Raw genomic sequence first — 14,311 nt, forward strand, 5'->3', positions numbered from 1 at the left:
TATTGCAGTGAGGTCTCTGGATGTTATTTCTTTTTTATTTAATGTGAATAACTTATCCTGATTCTCAAATAGGATAATCATCCGTCCATTTTCGATCTTATTATTCAGGAGCAATTTTCAATAATGACATGTTCTTTACATATTTCACAGTAGCTCTGTCAAATTTTAGAAGAAAATGACCCAATGACACGTAATTTTAAGTGATAATCCCCCTTTTTGGTTTTCATCTAATGTCATAGTTAAACCACATTTATTTTTATGTCAGGCTGGCAAAAAAAAAATGTTGACACTGACAAACATCAATGCGTGTGGAAGGAACATTCTACAAAATATCTACATTTCTTTTTTTCCCCCAGTAGTTCTCTCTCTGGTTTTTGCATTTTACCTCACCAGTTTCTAAAATCCCTTCATTTTGTCTTGTTTATTGTGTCCCTGGGATATAATTTATTTTAAGGATTTCAAAATAGTTTTTGGTGATGCATAAATAAACTCCAAATATTTAAATCCAGTTCTATTTTATTACATTTGGAACTGTTTTAATGTAAATGTGCAGCAGAGCATGTTTATAATGTGTATCAGGTTTTAAATGTTTTCATTTTTGACAAAAGCGTGGAGAAAAGGGTGACCAAGGTGGGGTTGGAATCATTGGAAGGCCTGGAATACCAGGATCTCCAGTAAGTATACTTTAGTTGTATAATATTATCATTACAGTCCAACATAATTGCATGAATTTAAACTGTGGGATTGCACACATTAATTTTACCCTAATCTTTAGAAAAAATACATAAATAAATACCGATTAAAGAAGAAATTTCCTTTTTTTTGCAGGGGAAACCTGGTGTTGATGGGAAAAGAGGTATACCAGGAGTCAATGTAAGGAAATAAGATATTTTATTTGATATTTAAAAATATATATATAAAAAATATATATGTATATTTTAAAAAATATTTTTTTCAGGGAGAGAAAGGATTCAAAGGAGATGAAGGAAAAAGGGTCTGCTAACTGTCTTCATTATCCTATTGCTTTAGATTGTTTTGTCCGTGCTTTAACTTTCTTCTTTGTTGAAGGGGGACAAGGGAGAAGCAGGTGCAAATGTAAGACCTTTTTAAAGGTACAAAACAATTAAGTCCATTTTGCAACTTTTAAACTGAAATTATAAGTGAGCACTGCTCTCTCTCTCTCTCTTTTGTTTTTACTTTTGTAGGGTAAAGATGGAAGCAAAGGGGAACCTGGACCTCCAGGTTTACCTGGTAGCCAAGTGCTTGTCACTCCTGAGGTAAATATAATATTTTGTCTTTATATTCAGGGATGTAGATGTTTTATGGTTTCTTTCAATGGTTTTAATTCCCACCCTGAACATCTTATCTATTGTTAAAGCGTTATCAGTGGTATTTTTAAAATGATTATGCCTTGTTTAGGCAACATGATAAAACCTGTGTTGTTTTTTTAGGACATTGTTGCTGCAGAGCGGCAGTAATAAATTAGAATTTCACCTCTGATTTGTGGGCGGGATTGATGGCACGGAGTAAGCCAACCCCACTTCCGGTCATCTCATACTAGCTTACAGCCCCTCACAACCCCACAACAATCCACCTGTACAGTTTTGAGACAGATGCTAGCTAGGACGAGAAAATTGAAGACGTATATGGATCTATATATGTCTGCAAGTGAATGCATCAGAATTGAGCGGAGCCTGCCCATTATAGCCTAATTAAGAATAAAGAACAAATAAATACTCCAAAATGCAATTTTTAGCTTAATTGTCTTTAAATATGTTTTCCATCATGAGAAAAACGCCTAAAGAACGTGTAAAAAACACCAAAAACACAATTTTCATCAGACTGGGTCTTTAAAAGAAAACCTTTCCTGATATTTCAAACCCATTTTTTTAGAAGAAACATTTGCAACAGCATCGATCAAATTACTAGTCACGTACTTTATGTATCTAGCTCTGTGCAATAAACAGGTACCAAATGAAAATGGAGAACTTGTACATTTTGTAAAAATGTTTTATTTTGATGTGACTGTTGTCAGGGAGCCACGATGGATGAAATCCGAAAAGCTTTTCCAATGCCAATGGGTCCTCCGGGCGCAACTGTGAGTTCACTATTTATACACAACATGTTTCTTCCTGTGGCATCTATTGCTCATAAATATTCACTTCTACTGTTGCACAGCATAATTCATATGCTACCTGCGTGAAATCTGAGTCATCATCTGGTTAAGACTTCAACACTTTATCATGCTTACAACAGGCTGTGAATAGACACTAAATGGGCACATTTGACGTCATGCATTTTAAATGCATGTTCCAATGCATTCCTCTTTTGTTCCTGTGTTTAGGGAGCACCAGGAATGAAGGTAAGATGGTTGAGATACTTATAACACATGTGGGTTTTAAAATGAAAATGAATGCAGCAACATAATACAGACATTAGGGTTATTTTTTCTTTTCTTTTTTTTTTTTGCAGGGAGAGAAAGGAGAAAGGGGCCAGAGAGGGGAGAAGGTAGTGACAGATGATTGTTGTAAATACAAAATAGGAAAGGGGCAATTACATTTGTTCATACCATTTCCATTTCTTGCAGGGTGATGCTGGAGCTCCTGGAAAATCTCTTGAGATGAAGGTTGAATACATATTATCCTAATTACATTGTCATTTCATATGCATGAATCCTTAATCAACACATTTTGCTTTAACTTTAGGACATTGAAGAAATGTTTGAAGCTTATGGAATAAGGGTGAGCTCTTACAAAGACCATTTTTACATTAGGGTGACAGATTTCCATTGCGAGTAGCAGACTTTGACTATCTTTTTCTTCAGCTGCCTTTGCTGAAGGCTTTGATTGACAGGTTGCTGCAGGACGGGATAGAGGAGCTGCTCCACGTGCTTATCCCCGCCAAGAAAATCAAAGAGAAAGAAACACACACCAACGTCATCTCTGACTACACTGTATGTATCATCTGCAGAGCGTCCAAATTTAAAATACTTTACCCGTGCCTTCACCCTTCTGCCTTTGGGATATTGTAAAGCATCATTAATGGAAAAACAAAAGTGGCACAAACGTGATTGATGGAAATGATTACGTGACAAGAGTTTCAGAAGCTATAATTTCTTTGTAAGCAAAGTTAAAGAAAAGCCAAAGAATAAAGAAAACAGTTTACAAAAAGTTTTGATCAAATCCAGTCATTAACTTTAAAATGACTCATAATGTGGCCATCAAGAGGATGATAATGACATGCAATCTGATTATGAATCAGATTTACTCTTTATAAATGATCACTCAAAGTGAAAGGAGGGCTAAAAAACTCACATAATAGACATTTGCAGAAAAATATACAAAATACATTTAAATTAATGTCACAAGAAGAAAACCAATGCCAAGATGTATAAGAAAACATTAAATCCATTATTTGTTTTTAAGTGTTTCTGGACTCAACCTCCATGCTTCTCATTTGTTACCATTTCCACCTCAAAACCAAGCTTTTCTTTGCTAAAATCTTTTAAACTAAAAGTTGTCCACATTTTCGTTCATGTAAAGGGCAGTACAGAATTTTTGTTTTTTATAGGGATCAGTGAAGTTTGACCTCACCAGCCAGCCGCTGTCAGAGTTGGAGGACAAAGGTGGCTCTCATTTGGACGACCAATCTGCAGAGCATTTGTTGACAGTAAGTTATTTCATTTAAAACATTGAGGGGGTTTAAAAGTAAAGCTATTTTGAAATCCACATTTTTGTTTCAGCTCAGGGTCACTTTTACACTTAAATTTAGGGTGTATTCAGACTGGACACATTTGGTCTGCTTTAAGTGAACCAGAGTCTGTTCTTCCAAAATTCTGGAATAAAGTCTAAATACCAGAAACCGCTCTCAGAGCCATCTTTGGAGGTGGTCTTGGTTCGTTTACAATTAGACTGAGCTTTGTGATTTCACAACAGCTCATTAATGCAAACTGAGCATCTTTGTGACACTTTGATTGGCGGCTATTTAAAAGGACAAACACTCAGAAAGCAAAAATGTATTTTTTTTTACATGTGTTCTCTTTCATAAGAAAAATGACACAAGTATATGTTCAAAACTCAAAAAACATAAATTTTATTGGAGGGGGACTCTTAAAGCACTGCCACAACACCACAATGATGAGACACAGCAACTCATTGAAATGTGGTTGGATGAATGCAGGATCATTAAATCAACTTTTAGCGTGATACACATTGCTTCTCCCTGTTTTGTCAACAATCTATTTGCTGCTGCAAGACACAGTGTCAGCTACACAACTGACGATGTGTCTCGCAGGCGAAACGTAATGGAAGTCCAAGAATCTCAAGATTTTCTGAAGTTAAAATGGTAAAATTTTAGGGATTGTAACACCTACTACTTTTAAAACAACATCATAAACACATAGCAGCCTACCTTCATACCTAATGTCTCCTCCGCACTGCAGTTGCTAGCATCCTCTGAGCTAAAATCTCCTTGCCAGTAACCGCCTTGCAGCATGCCTCCACCATATCAAAGTTACAGGTAAAAAGTGTTGTTCTTGACGTTGAATACTGGTAATCGAAATATAAAGCTTTAAGAAGTTAACTGTCCCGATAAAAATTGTAAAGTGCAGCACGTCCGCTTCGACCTGCCTTCGTAGTTCCTGGCCACTGACTGATGAGAACTCTAGTAACGTGGTTTTGTTTACAAGCTTTGGTCTGTGACAGAATGGTCCGCTTGATGACAATCTGAATACAGACCAAATGCAAGGTTTGGGACTCGATCCGGAACAAATGAAGTGGACTCGATCCGGAACTAAGTATTTTTTTAATACACCCTTAACTTTTAGTTTATCTGTGTACTTTTTAAATTTTTGTGTTTTTGAAGGAGCCTTTAAATGGAACTTTAGAGGCTCCAACCTCATGGACCATCATCACCGCAGACCCACAACAAAGGACTAAAACTGACACCAAGCTAAATGGGTCCAAGGAGAAGGAGCCGGAAGACTTGGAAGGGGATGAAGTATCTTCTCTGAAAATGAATCAGTCTCTGCTCACTTCCACTGTTAACTATACAACCACAAATGAGGTGAGAATATAACAGCAAACGCAAGAATTTAAGCATAGTTGTAGAAGACGTTTTGTCACAAAGGAGGTTTTAATTCTGCTCAGTATCTTTATTTTCCCTCTGGATCATCAAATAAAAACAGTCAGTTTAGTAAATGCACTGTAAAAATGTTAATCATAAGGATTTTAAAGCATGTATCTCTAAACTAACCCATAATATGTGTTTTAAGCCAAAAGGTTTTTAGATTTAACTGGAGTGTGTGTAAACTATTAATTCTCTGGTGATTTTAACAACTTTCAAACTTCAAATTTGGCTTTAGATGTTTTCCGGGTTACCTGAAACTGTGAAAGAGACTCCTCCACTCAATCAGGAAGATCCACTAAAGAAGAATTCCACAGCAAAGAAGAAGAACAGGGCGCGTGGGAAAGTAAAGTTTCCCTATTTTTAAGAAGGTTCCTTTAAAGTGTTAAAAGGCCACAGTGACATTTGTAGGCTTCTCTCAATTTCTATACACACCTATCAAATCTATAATTTTACAGAGTGTAAATGAACGTGTACAGACACCAGAAGTTTGATCCTAACTTTTAGGTTTCACCTTTTTTGTGTGTGTTTTTTTTATTGGATCAGCTGTATATCACATAAAAAGGCTCAAACTAACAGTTACTGCTTGAACCAGTTGGTTAAAACAACCCAAACCCATAAATTAAACCGCGAATAAAGGTCTTCGGTTGTGTTATATTTTTAGATTAGATCCTGTTTATCGATGTGCATCATTTACCTCAAATGATCCACAGTGATGTTTTTAATCATCTGAATGGACAAATAGTTTTCAGTATAATTTAACACAATAATTAAAACACACAAAAAGCACAAATCATTGAACAAAAGCAGCATGAGTGAGATGAAACAGAAGAACCCTCCAGTGTGATCTGCATTAATAAACATGAATAACTAAACACATTTATTACATTGAAAACTGTTTGTCCTGAATATGAGTATTAACTATTAATTTACTTCCCTTAACTAACTAATAGCAGTTTCATATCTGTTTACGTTCAAATTGTACAACATGAGAAACTTCTATCTGTTCTCTCCAACTTTTAACTTTTTAACCAGGCCAAAGGAAGCAAAGGACGCCAAAAGAGGCAGAGACATCGTCTGGTAATCAATCCCAAAAGCGTTTAGATAAAACATGAAAACTAACCCTAACCCAAAATGGAATAAAGATACAGTGTCACTGTCACCCTGCAAACTACTGATCTAAGTCACTGACTGTATATAAGAACCGGACTGAGCAGATGTGATGTCACCCAATGAAATAAAGTCAATTTAGTCGACATTTTTTCACGGTACGGACCCTGCCATTTTGGAGCCAGATGACGTCAGTAAGCAGTCGTTGGTTGTATTTAGTCTGAGTCAACATTACTATGGCAACCACTCTTACCAATCAGAAGTGAGATTGTTGGAAGTCCACACCTCAACTACTAAAATTAGGTTTGGGACAATCTGTCAATGAAACAATTTGAATGATCAACATGAGATCACATAAAATAAAATAAAACACATGTAAAAAAATTAGGATGCATGCTAATAAAAGGTTTCAGAACAAAAATGGTTGTTCTGACAAATTTAATGACTGACTAATCGCTGTTTAGTTCTTAATAGAAATCTATGAGATTTTGGTTTATTGGAACCAGCAGGTTCTTCCTGTTTGGAATACAAGGGGGGGCGGGGTCACTCAGTCCAGTTCTTCCATACCGTCATTTGTCTCAGTGCAAAACCTAACATGACATAATCTGTGTAAATATAAGTTTTGTTTCTAATCTTTTATGCAAGATAATTACTTATAACTAAATATAAAAAAGCACAACCAACTAACCAGTTCTCTCTAAAAAGCATGTGTTTACCTTCTGCAGTCTACCGTCACAAAGAAATCTTATATGGATCTTATCTGAATCTTATATGTCTTCTTTTTTTCCCCGTACGGCAGCCCTGACGTGCGAATGACATCAACAAATCCCTCAACGTAAAAACATATTAAAAACCACAAATGACAATTAAATAGGCAAAATAAATAAAAACTAAAAAAACATTAAATTTTAGGAATTAAAACAAAATTTCAGAAACCAAAACACAATTTCAAATAAATGAAACTAAACAAAAACGAAGAGACGTTTCAGAAAAGAAAAAAGTCATTTCCAGAAATCCAAATAAGTTGGTAGAAAACTAAAGACAAAAAGAAACCAGAAAAAGTAGGGACTATAGGACATCAGTGACAGGATGACGAAATCTAGTGGCTTCATGCTTAATAACTCGCAATAAAATGATGGACAAAAGTCATCATCCAATCTGTGATGTCCCACAGTCTCTAGCTTTTCCATTTTTTTATTGTGGTTTTTTAACATTTCATTTTGATTTCTAAAAATTTCTTTTGTTTTCCACAATGTTTTTCTTTTCTTTTCATTTTTATAATTCTGTTTGGTTTCTGAAATTTTCTTTTGATTTCTAAAATGTAATGTATCTTATTTTTTCCCCTCTTTCTTATTTGTAGTGGAAACTTTAATATGTTTTTACTTTTATGTGATTTGCCCTTTAGGGTTTGCTCTACTTTTGACCTCAAATGCCATCTTAAAAAACTATCAAAGTGTCTTCCTATAACAATTTTATTTCTTTACTTTGAGACGGGTGAAGACAGCAAGCAAGAGGAGGAGGAAAAGTCTTCTAATGGCGAAGAATATATTTATGACTATGAGGTGAGCAGCTGCTGAAATAAATTAGTAATTCTTTCACTGCTGGAAACTTAAACCTGCTGGTTTTATGTGGTTTTTGGTATTTGTTAATATGTTTTTGTGTCAGATTTTGAGCACTGGCTCCTTTTTCTTAACCATTCAGTCAAATTCCTTTTTTTTCTTTATAATAGAGCATAATTCTTTAGTACTCAAATACATTTGTTCCCAAATGAGCACAAGAGAAAATTGATTAATGTAACACCCACTACCTGAATTTGGCCATTAAGTCAGAATGAGTCGGTTGTTATATTTCTCTGCATCTGCTTTGCATGTCCCCTGCTGCGAGTGTGTGAGTTAAAAAGTTATGATGAGAGAATTGTATTTTTCTCTGAAACAGGAAGAACTTTCCACCGATGACCCACCATCCTCTCAGGAGGGGGCAGAGAACAAAGAGGTAAATTTGCCTCAAACAGAATTTTCTTTTCTGTGTCAGATAGACTGGGTATAAGTGTTATGATTCATTTTTAATGTTAAATATGTTATTGTCTTCTTTGCACACAGCTTGAAGTCCAAACACATGAATTCCCCCTTTACATGGATAAAAAGGTAAGCCTGTTATTTCTGTCGCTCAGCTGTTAAAACACGAACTCCTCTGCTGATGGAAGGAGGGCGAAAACAGCGGAAGTAAGTCATGTACAATTACGCTGCACCTGAGGAAGAATTCTGCTTTCATTTGTGTTCTACAGTTTCCCACAAGCAGTCCTGGACACCTCGAAATCTACAGTCATCATGTTTTACCCAGAGAAGGAGACGCACTGGTAACAACAGTCTATAAATGAACTAAATGTGTTTGGACTGCAGAAAAAGAAACATCCAAAACCTTCTGCCATCATTTTGATGTCTTTGGGGTCTAATATTCACATTATGGGCAAATGTGACTCCATTTAGTTCTTATATGACCCACATCAGTCTGAAAATAACATACATTTTTGTATCAGGTGAAGGCTATATTTATGTGGATCACATTTTTCCAAGAGCAGCTTCAGTCTGTAATCATGTCACATTTTATCTGACCTTACTTACATCACCAACCAGTGATAAACTGGTACATTTAAGAAGTTATAATATCAGGCAAAAGTTTACGATTTTTTGTCAGTCACTTCCAAGTGAATATTGTATTTTATGTCATTGCACAGATTAAAATAATTGGATCCTTTATTACTTTTGATTTTAATGACTATGGCTTCCAGGTAATGAAAATCCCATATTTAGTGTCTCACAAAATTAAAGTCTTGTTGAAAGAATTAAACGTTGGAAACTCATCATGTCACACCCTGATCAGCTAATTATTTTAAAATACCTACAATTTTTTTCTGAGCCTTTAAATGGTCTTTCATTCTGGGTCAGAAGGCAGTCATGGGGAAGACAGCTGACTTGACAGATGTCCAGACAACACCCATCACTAGGAGGCAAGGCCACAAAGGGTCATTGCTAAACAGACTGGTTGATCACAGAGTGGTCTATCCAAGAATGTTAAAAAAGATAAAAATAAACTGAGAGAAGGAATAAAATCCTTCGAGGAATATCAAGCAAAATATATCCAAAAATTGGGGGAGCATCACTTGAGCAGATTGAGACGGAACACATTGACTATAAATGTTACTTTCTTCATGTCAAGCCACCACTGATTCATAGGGGTAAGATGCTGAACCCCACTTTGCTCCTGGTGGTTAAAGGCTGGTGCCGGGGTTTGGCAGCAGAGCCACCATCAGTGTATGTGAATGTGTGTTTTGAATGGGTGAAGGGGACTGTGACTGCAAAGCGACTTAGGCCTTTTAAGTAAGGTAATAAAGCGCTATAGAAGAATACACCATTTACCATTTACAAGGTCAAAAGTGTCTTACCTGGGCAAAGGAGGAATAGTAGCTCTTTTTTTAGGTCAAGGTAAATCTTGCATTGTTTTTGGAGATTAAGGGTGTATTCAGACTAGACACATCTGGTCCGCTTTAAGTGAACCAAAATTCGTTACCCCCGCCCCGATAAATAAAAATAAACCCGAAATAAATTGTCTGAAAACACCCAAGCGATCCTTGTCCTGGACCAGGAACTGGTCTCAAACCCATCTTTCTCACAATTTGATAACCATCTTGCTCCCTAAAGTTCACCTAAATCTAAACCCCAACCATAATTATGGGTGGTGCATTTGCATAGACTCTTGCACAAATTCCTATTAGCAGGATACCTAATGACACTAATGCATATGTACACTTGTTTTCAAATATAGGTTAAGAAGCTTTTTTCTTTTTCTGATTTAATAAAATGCTTTTTAAATATAAGTGTTGACATGCCGTCTTTGGTAACTGTATCTGTGTTATGATATAAGTTATTATACATTATACCTCTTCACTTTGTTTTATTTAAACTTTGAGAGCCATCTCCACCAACTATACTGTTGTTGTTAACCATGTTTGAAATGATAACATTCCCACTCACTCCAAGGCAACAATAGTGAAGGCAGGAACTAAAACGAAAATGAAACATTTACTGACGCTGGATTTTCCTTTTCATAGATTTTCCTGACAACCACGCCGCCACCCTTACAGTCCACTGAAGACAGTGAAAAGGTAAAACGAAAAAAAGTTAGGGATAAAGAAGTGGAACTGCAGTCTGAAGCTTTAAGGACACACCAGGCATATGACTCACGTTTAAGAATGTGCGTTTAGTGTATACGCACATAGCCAATGGTGTTCACACTAGATCAGCAGGAAGAGGCTTCTTTTTCTTTTCTTTTTTCTCTCTCTTTCGTTACTGCTTACAAGCGCATGTCCACCTCCTATAGTTGGAAGAGGCTTGTTATGAAAAGTGGTATACAAGCCATTTAACTTAATGATTGTTTAATAATTTTCAGAATAAAATTTTACAATGTTTTTACATCCAAATATTGATCTGTCCTGTTTTTACAACCAGGACACTGCGATGTTCCCTCTCCCTCCAGTTGCAACAGAAGAACCACACAAGGTACAGTTTCAATTTGAAATCCTTTGTACTTGAATATCAACCAAATGTGTCTTTGCATAATCTTTGCATGCCTTGGAAAGCAAATTTCCTATATGATCCTTTTTCGCCTATCCACAGAGGACTGAAGGTTTTGGACAAGGGATTTAAATGAACTGTCATATTGGTTTAAAATTACAAAAAATAATTGAGCTTACAGAGAAAAAAAATGCTTGGCATTAAACCTTCAGACCTTTCTTTTTCCACAAAAATTTCACCAGTGCAAATTAGTGCATGTTAGTTTGTTTTGCAAGTGCGATGTAAATTCCAACAGCACGAGAAATGGCCACATGAGCAGCATGCTATCAGCACGAGTTGTCTAAATTCTGTGTTAAGTTGTGGCCTAAATAAGACATCTAAAGAATGAGTCTGAGAGTTACTTATGACACCTTCTTTCTCTCGTTTTTTTTTTTAAACAGGACATCTCTTAATTCCCACGAGACTGAAACTATAATCTTAATCTTTCATAAGAAAGTACTACATGGAGGCTGAATAAACTGTGAAGCGTTTCTCTGGTGAGCAGTCCTGAACCCGTGCAACTTTTTTGGAAGGGGGACACCGTTCCACACAGAAACAAATTCACTCATCCAACTCTGCGATTTAGTTCACGTCTTGCAGAAAGAGACTTCTGTGATGGAGTATTGCAGCAAATCCTAGGCTCCTCTGAAAATAGTGTCTTCATGTTTAAATGATGGTGATTGTCCAGTGTAGTCTCCACTTTCAGACTTTCCCAATTCCTAATTTATTTATTAAAAGTATTTTTCTGCTCCTCGAACATTTTTCTCAACCTTCTGCTGGGATCTACATCACATATAATCTTGGAAATTTTATTTATTGAACTATGAAAAAAAAAAAATTTTCTTAAACCTTTGTTACTTTGATTACTATGATGCAATGTGAAATTATATATTCAAGTTAGACAATTTTTCACTGGTGAAATTTTTTAATGTCTTTTTTTTACTGTTTACCCACATTGTGCATGTAAACTTCAGTAAAGATCTACAACAAAACTTCACAATCTAGTCTGTTTCTTCTATTTTTGAACGTTTGCATCATCCCACAAAGTTAAAATCAGATACGTTTATTATTTTTGAAAAAATAATTATGACTGGAACTTTGTTCAGGAGCCTCATCCTAATATAAGGGTGAAAAGAGACACTTCCTGGCCTGACTCTGTGGTAAAGTTATTTACATTTTCTACACACAGATTGAGAAAAATCTCATTTGATCAAAGAAAAGCTGTATTTTGTGTGTTTTAGGTGTCTATGCCAGGTGCTCTGGGTGGGAGACACCAGTATAAGGAGGCAGATAAAGTAATTTTTCTCTTTTTCTGGGTATATCTGTGTTTTAAAAATTCATGTTATAAAACATGGAAATGCAATTCCGTAGTCCATGTGGACCGAATGTGAGATTCTTTGCCTTCTTGGATTTCAGCGTCTCTCCTCTGGAGCTCGAGGTTACAATAGTTGGAGAGTAAGTTCTTTTTTCTTTTTTTTTCCAGTCAGCTTTGCAGAATCTAAGGATGTCTAACTTGTAAATTCAGATTCAGATGTAAATTCAGATTAATTTGACATATGCTGATGGATATTTCTTTTCCAGAGCGTAATGCAGGCAAAGTTTCCAAGTCACATCAGAAGGAGTGAAGAAAGACAGGAATACAGTGATGGAGACAGAGAGATTCATACAGAGGAAAAGGCAGAAGACAATGATGGAGCAATGGCAGGTGGTTACACAACTCCTGATCCAGCCCTTGAGGAAGAGGAAAGGAGTGGAGACTATGACTGGGGAACAGAGGAAGATTTGGACCGTGAAAGGGAAGAGGAAGATGGGGATCTGGAGAGGAAACGAGAGAGGGAAAGGTTGGAGATGGAAAGAGAAAGAGAAGAGCTGGAGAGGGAAACTGAATTAGAGAAGGAGCGAGAGCAAACAGAGGAGGAGGAGGAAGAGTGGGAGAGGAGAAGAGCAGAGATGGAGAGAGGTGGGGATAGGGTCTACGATGAAGAAACTGGACAACCATATCCATATCCACCACAATACTTTTTTCTCAAGGTAAGAGCCTGAGATCCAGACCTCATTATGTTTGTGCAGTGAAACAATTTATGTTCTTATTGGAAACTTTGGAAACCCTCTGCACCGCCGTGAGGTTTTCCCAAAAATCATACACGTTCAGCCACAGGTCAACTTTGAAATCAACCCATCTGATAGCGGCCCAAACAACCACCCAGCTGCCTCCGTGATAGGAGCCACGCTTGAAGTTGCTCCCTTGTGCCCTTTAGAAATTCAGCCACCACTAGACACTGAGTTGACTTGTTTATGAAACTAAAATATTTTTGAACCAATCAAGTTCCAGTCAGAAAATCTAGTTGGCCAAAAGAAAACTGATTGCTAGAAAAAAAAAAGGTCTCTAAAGTCTTTACTTCTCTTTGGACCCGAATCCTTATCCCCCCGCTTGTTGCTCGCACGGAAAACATGTAAAATAGTTTAATTCTCTGAATAACTTTTAACTTTTCAGCAAGAATTGAATATTTCCCTAAAGCCTAATTACCTGAAATTATTAAGCTGCCTAATGGCTGTGCACATCCCATTCTAAAAGAACAATCATTTAGAGCATCATCCTCCACTACACAAATTAATTTCACCTGAAGATAATTATATCAAATGGTTTAGACGAATCAAACTCACTGGATTAATTTAATGTTTGTGTTCAAAATACAAGATTTAGTGGTAGTGTTTTTTAAAGACCCACTTTTGCAAATGTTCTTATTGCATGTTTTACATTATAGAGCATAAATATCACCAAAACTAAGCCTAAAATTGTATTTCAGAATATTTCTTTATTTTGTTAGCTCCAATATTGCTTTCAATTTTTGTTGCACCTCTAATATTAAGTTGGAGGGTTAGAAAGACCGTGTAAACAGATGGATGATAGGAAGTGGGGGTGTGGTTACTCTGCATATACAATCCTGCCCGTAACTCAGAGGCAAATTTCGAATGAACTACTCTGCAGAAACTATGTCCTCGAAAACTACACAGGTTTTTTTTTTATTTTGATTAAAAATAGCATGAGTATAATTAAAAGACCACTGGGATCTGTTTGAAAATAGATCAAAAGTTGATTGAAGTTTAATGAAAACTGTTTGATCCATGTTTCTTTTGTTAAAGGGACAACCAGGTGAAAATGGGCAACCTGGAGAAAAGGTAAAGGCCGATGCTATTTCTAAAATAAGCATTTAACAGACTCCTAAAAAGCACCACCAAAAGCAGTTGTCATTTTTATAATCTTTTAGCTCCCTTATTTGTTTTAGCTGATAGTTTTGTTTTTTTAGATACACTCGAAGAGTTTGTTTCAATAATGACTAATAAGAGTTTTACTAACGAAGTTATAAAGGAAGATTTGTGACATTTCTTTCTTTTTTTTAGATTTCAATGAAACTCATCCTTGTATCATAATTTACTGAGTCATAGATGTTGTCGCAGCAATTACA

At 36.1% G+C, this 14,311-nt stretch overlaps 1 protein-coding gene across 4 annotated transcripts in view; it reads left to right on the forward strand.

The window, feature by feature from the left end:
- col7a1l (collagen type VII alpha 1-like) overlaps positions 1–14,311 on the forward strand; it is a 58,968-nt gene that overhangs the window by 29,890 nt on the left and 14,767 nt on the right. For 2 of the 4 annotated variants that reach the window (XM_023952395.2, XM_078942276.1), the window contains 26 exons: positions 609–674; positions 829–873; positions 959–994; positions 1,069–1,095; positions 1,206–1,277; positions 2,036–2,098; positions 2,345–2,362; positions 2,473–2,508; positions 2,588–2,626; positions 2,706–2,741; positions 2,825–2,953; positions 3,571–3,669; positions 4,864–5,064; positions 5,363–5,470; positions 6,160–6,204; positions 7,725–7,796; positions 8,170–8,226; positions 8,334–8,378; positions 8,519–8,590; positions 10,343–10,396; positions 10,740–10,790; positions 11,951–12,004; positions 12,086–12,139; positions 12,261–12,299; positions 12,426–12,875; positions 13,989–14,024. In XM_023952395.2, coding sequence (XP_023808163.1) covers positions 609–674; positions 829–873; positions 959–994; positions 1,069–1,095; positions 1,206–1,277; positions 2,036–2,098; positions 2,345–2,362; positions 2,473–2,508; positions 2,588–2,626; positions 2,706–2,741; positions 2,825–2,953; positions 3,571–3,669; positions 4,864–5,064; positions 5,363–5,470; positions 6,160–6,204; positions 7,725–7,796; positions 8,170–8,226; positions 8,334–8,378; positions 8,519–8,590; positions 10,343–10,396; positions 10,740–10,790; positions 11,951–12,004; positions 12,086–12,139; positions 12,261–12,299; positions 12,426–12,875; positions 13,989–14,024 — 2,004 coding nt within the window. The remainder of the gene's footprint in view (positions 1–608; positions 675–828; positions 874–958; positions 995–1,068; positions 1,096–1,205; positions 1,278–2,035; positions 2,099–2,344; positions 2,363–2,472; positions 2,509–2,587; positions 2,627–2,705; positions 2,742–2,824; positions 2,954–3,570; positions 3,670–4,863; positions 5,065–5,362; positions 5,471–6,159; positions 6,205–7,724; positions 7,797–8,169; positions 8,227–8,333; positions 8,379–8,518; positions 8,591–10,342; positions 10,397–10,739; positions 10,791–11,950; positions 12,005–12,085; positions 12,140–12,260; positions 12,300–12,425; positions 12,876–13,988; positions 14,025–14,311) is intronic. The other 2 variants (XM_023952396.2, XM_023952397.2) reach the window with 2 other exon arrangements.

The sequence above is a fragment of the Oryzias latipes genome, chromosome 23, assembly GCF_053564925.1.
Source record: "Oryzias latipes strain Hd-rR chromosome 23, Olatipes_Hd-rR_3.1".
NCBI classification, from domain to species: Eukaryota; Metazoa; Chordata; class Actinopteri; order Beloniformes; family Adrianichthyidae; genus Oryzias; species Oryzias latipes.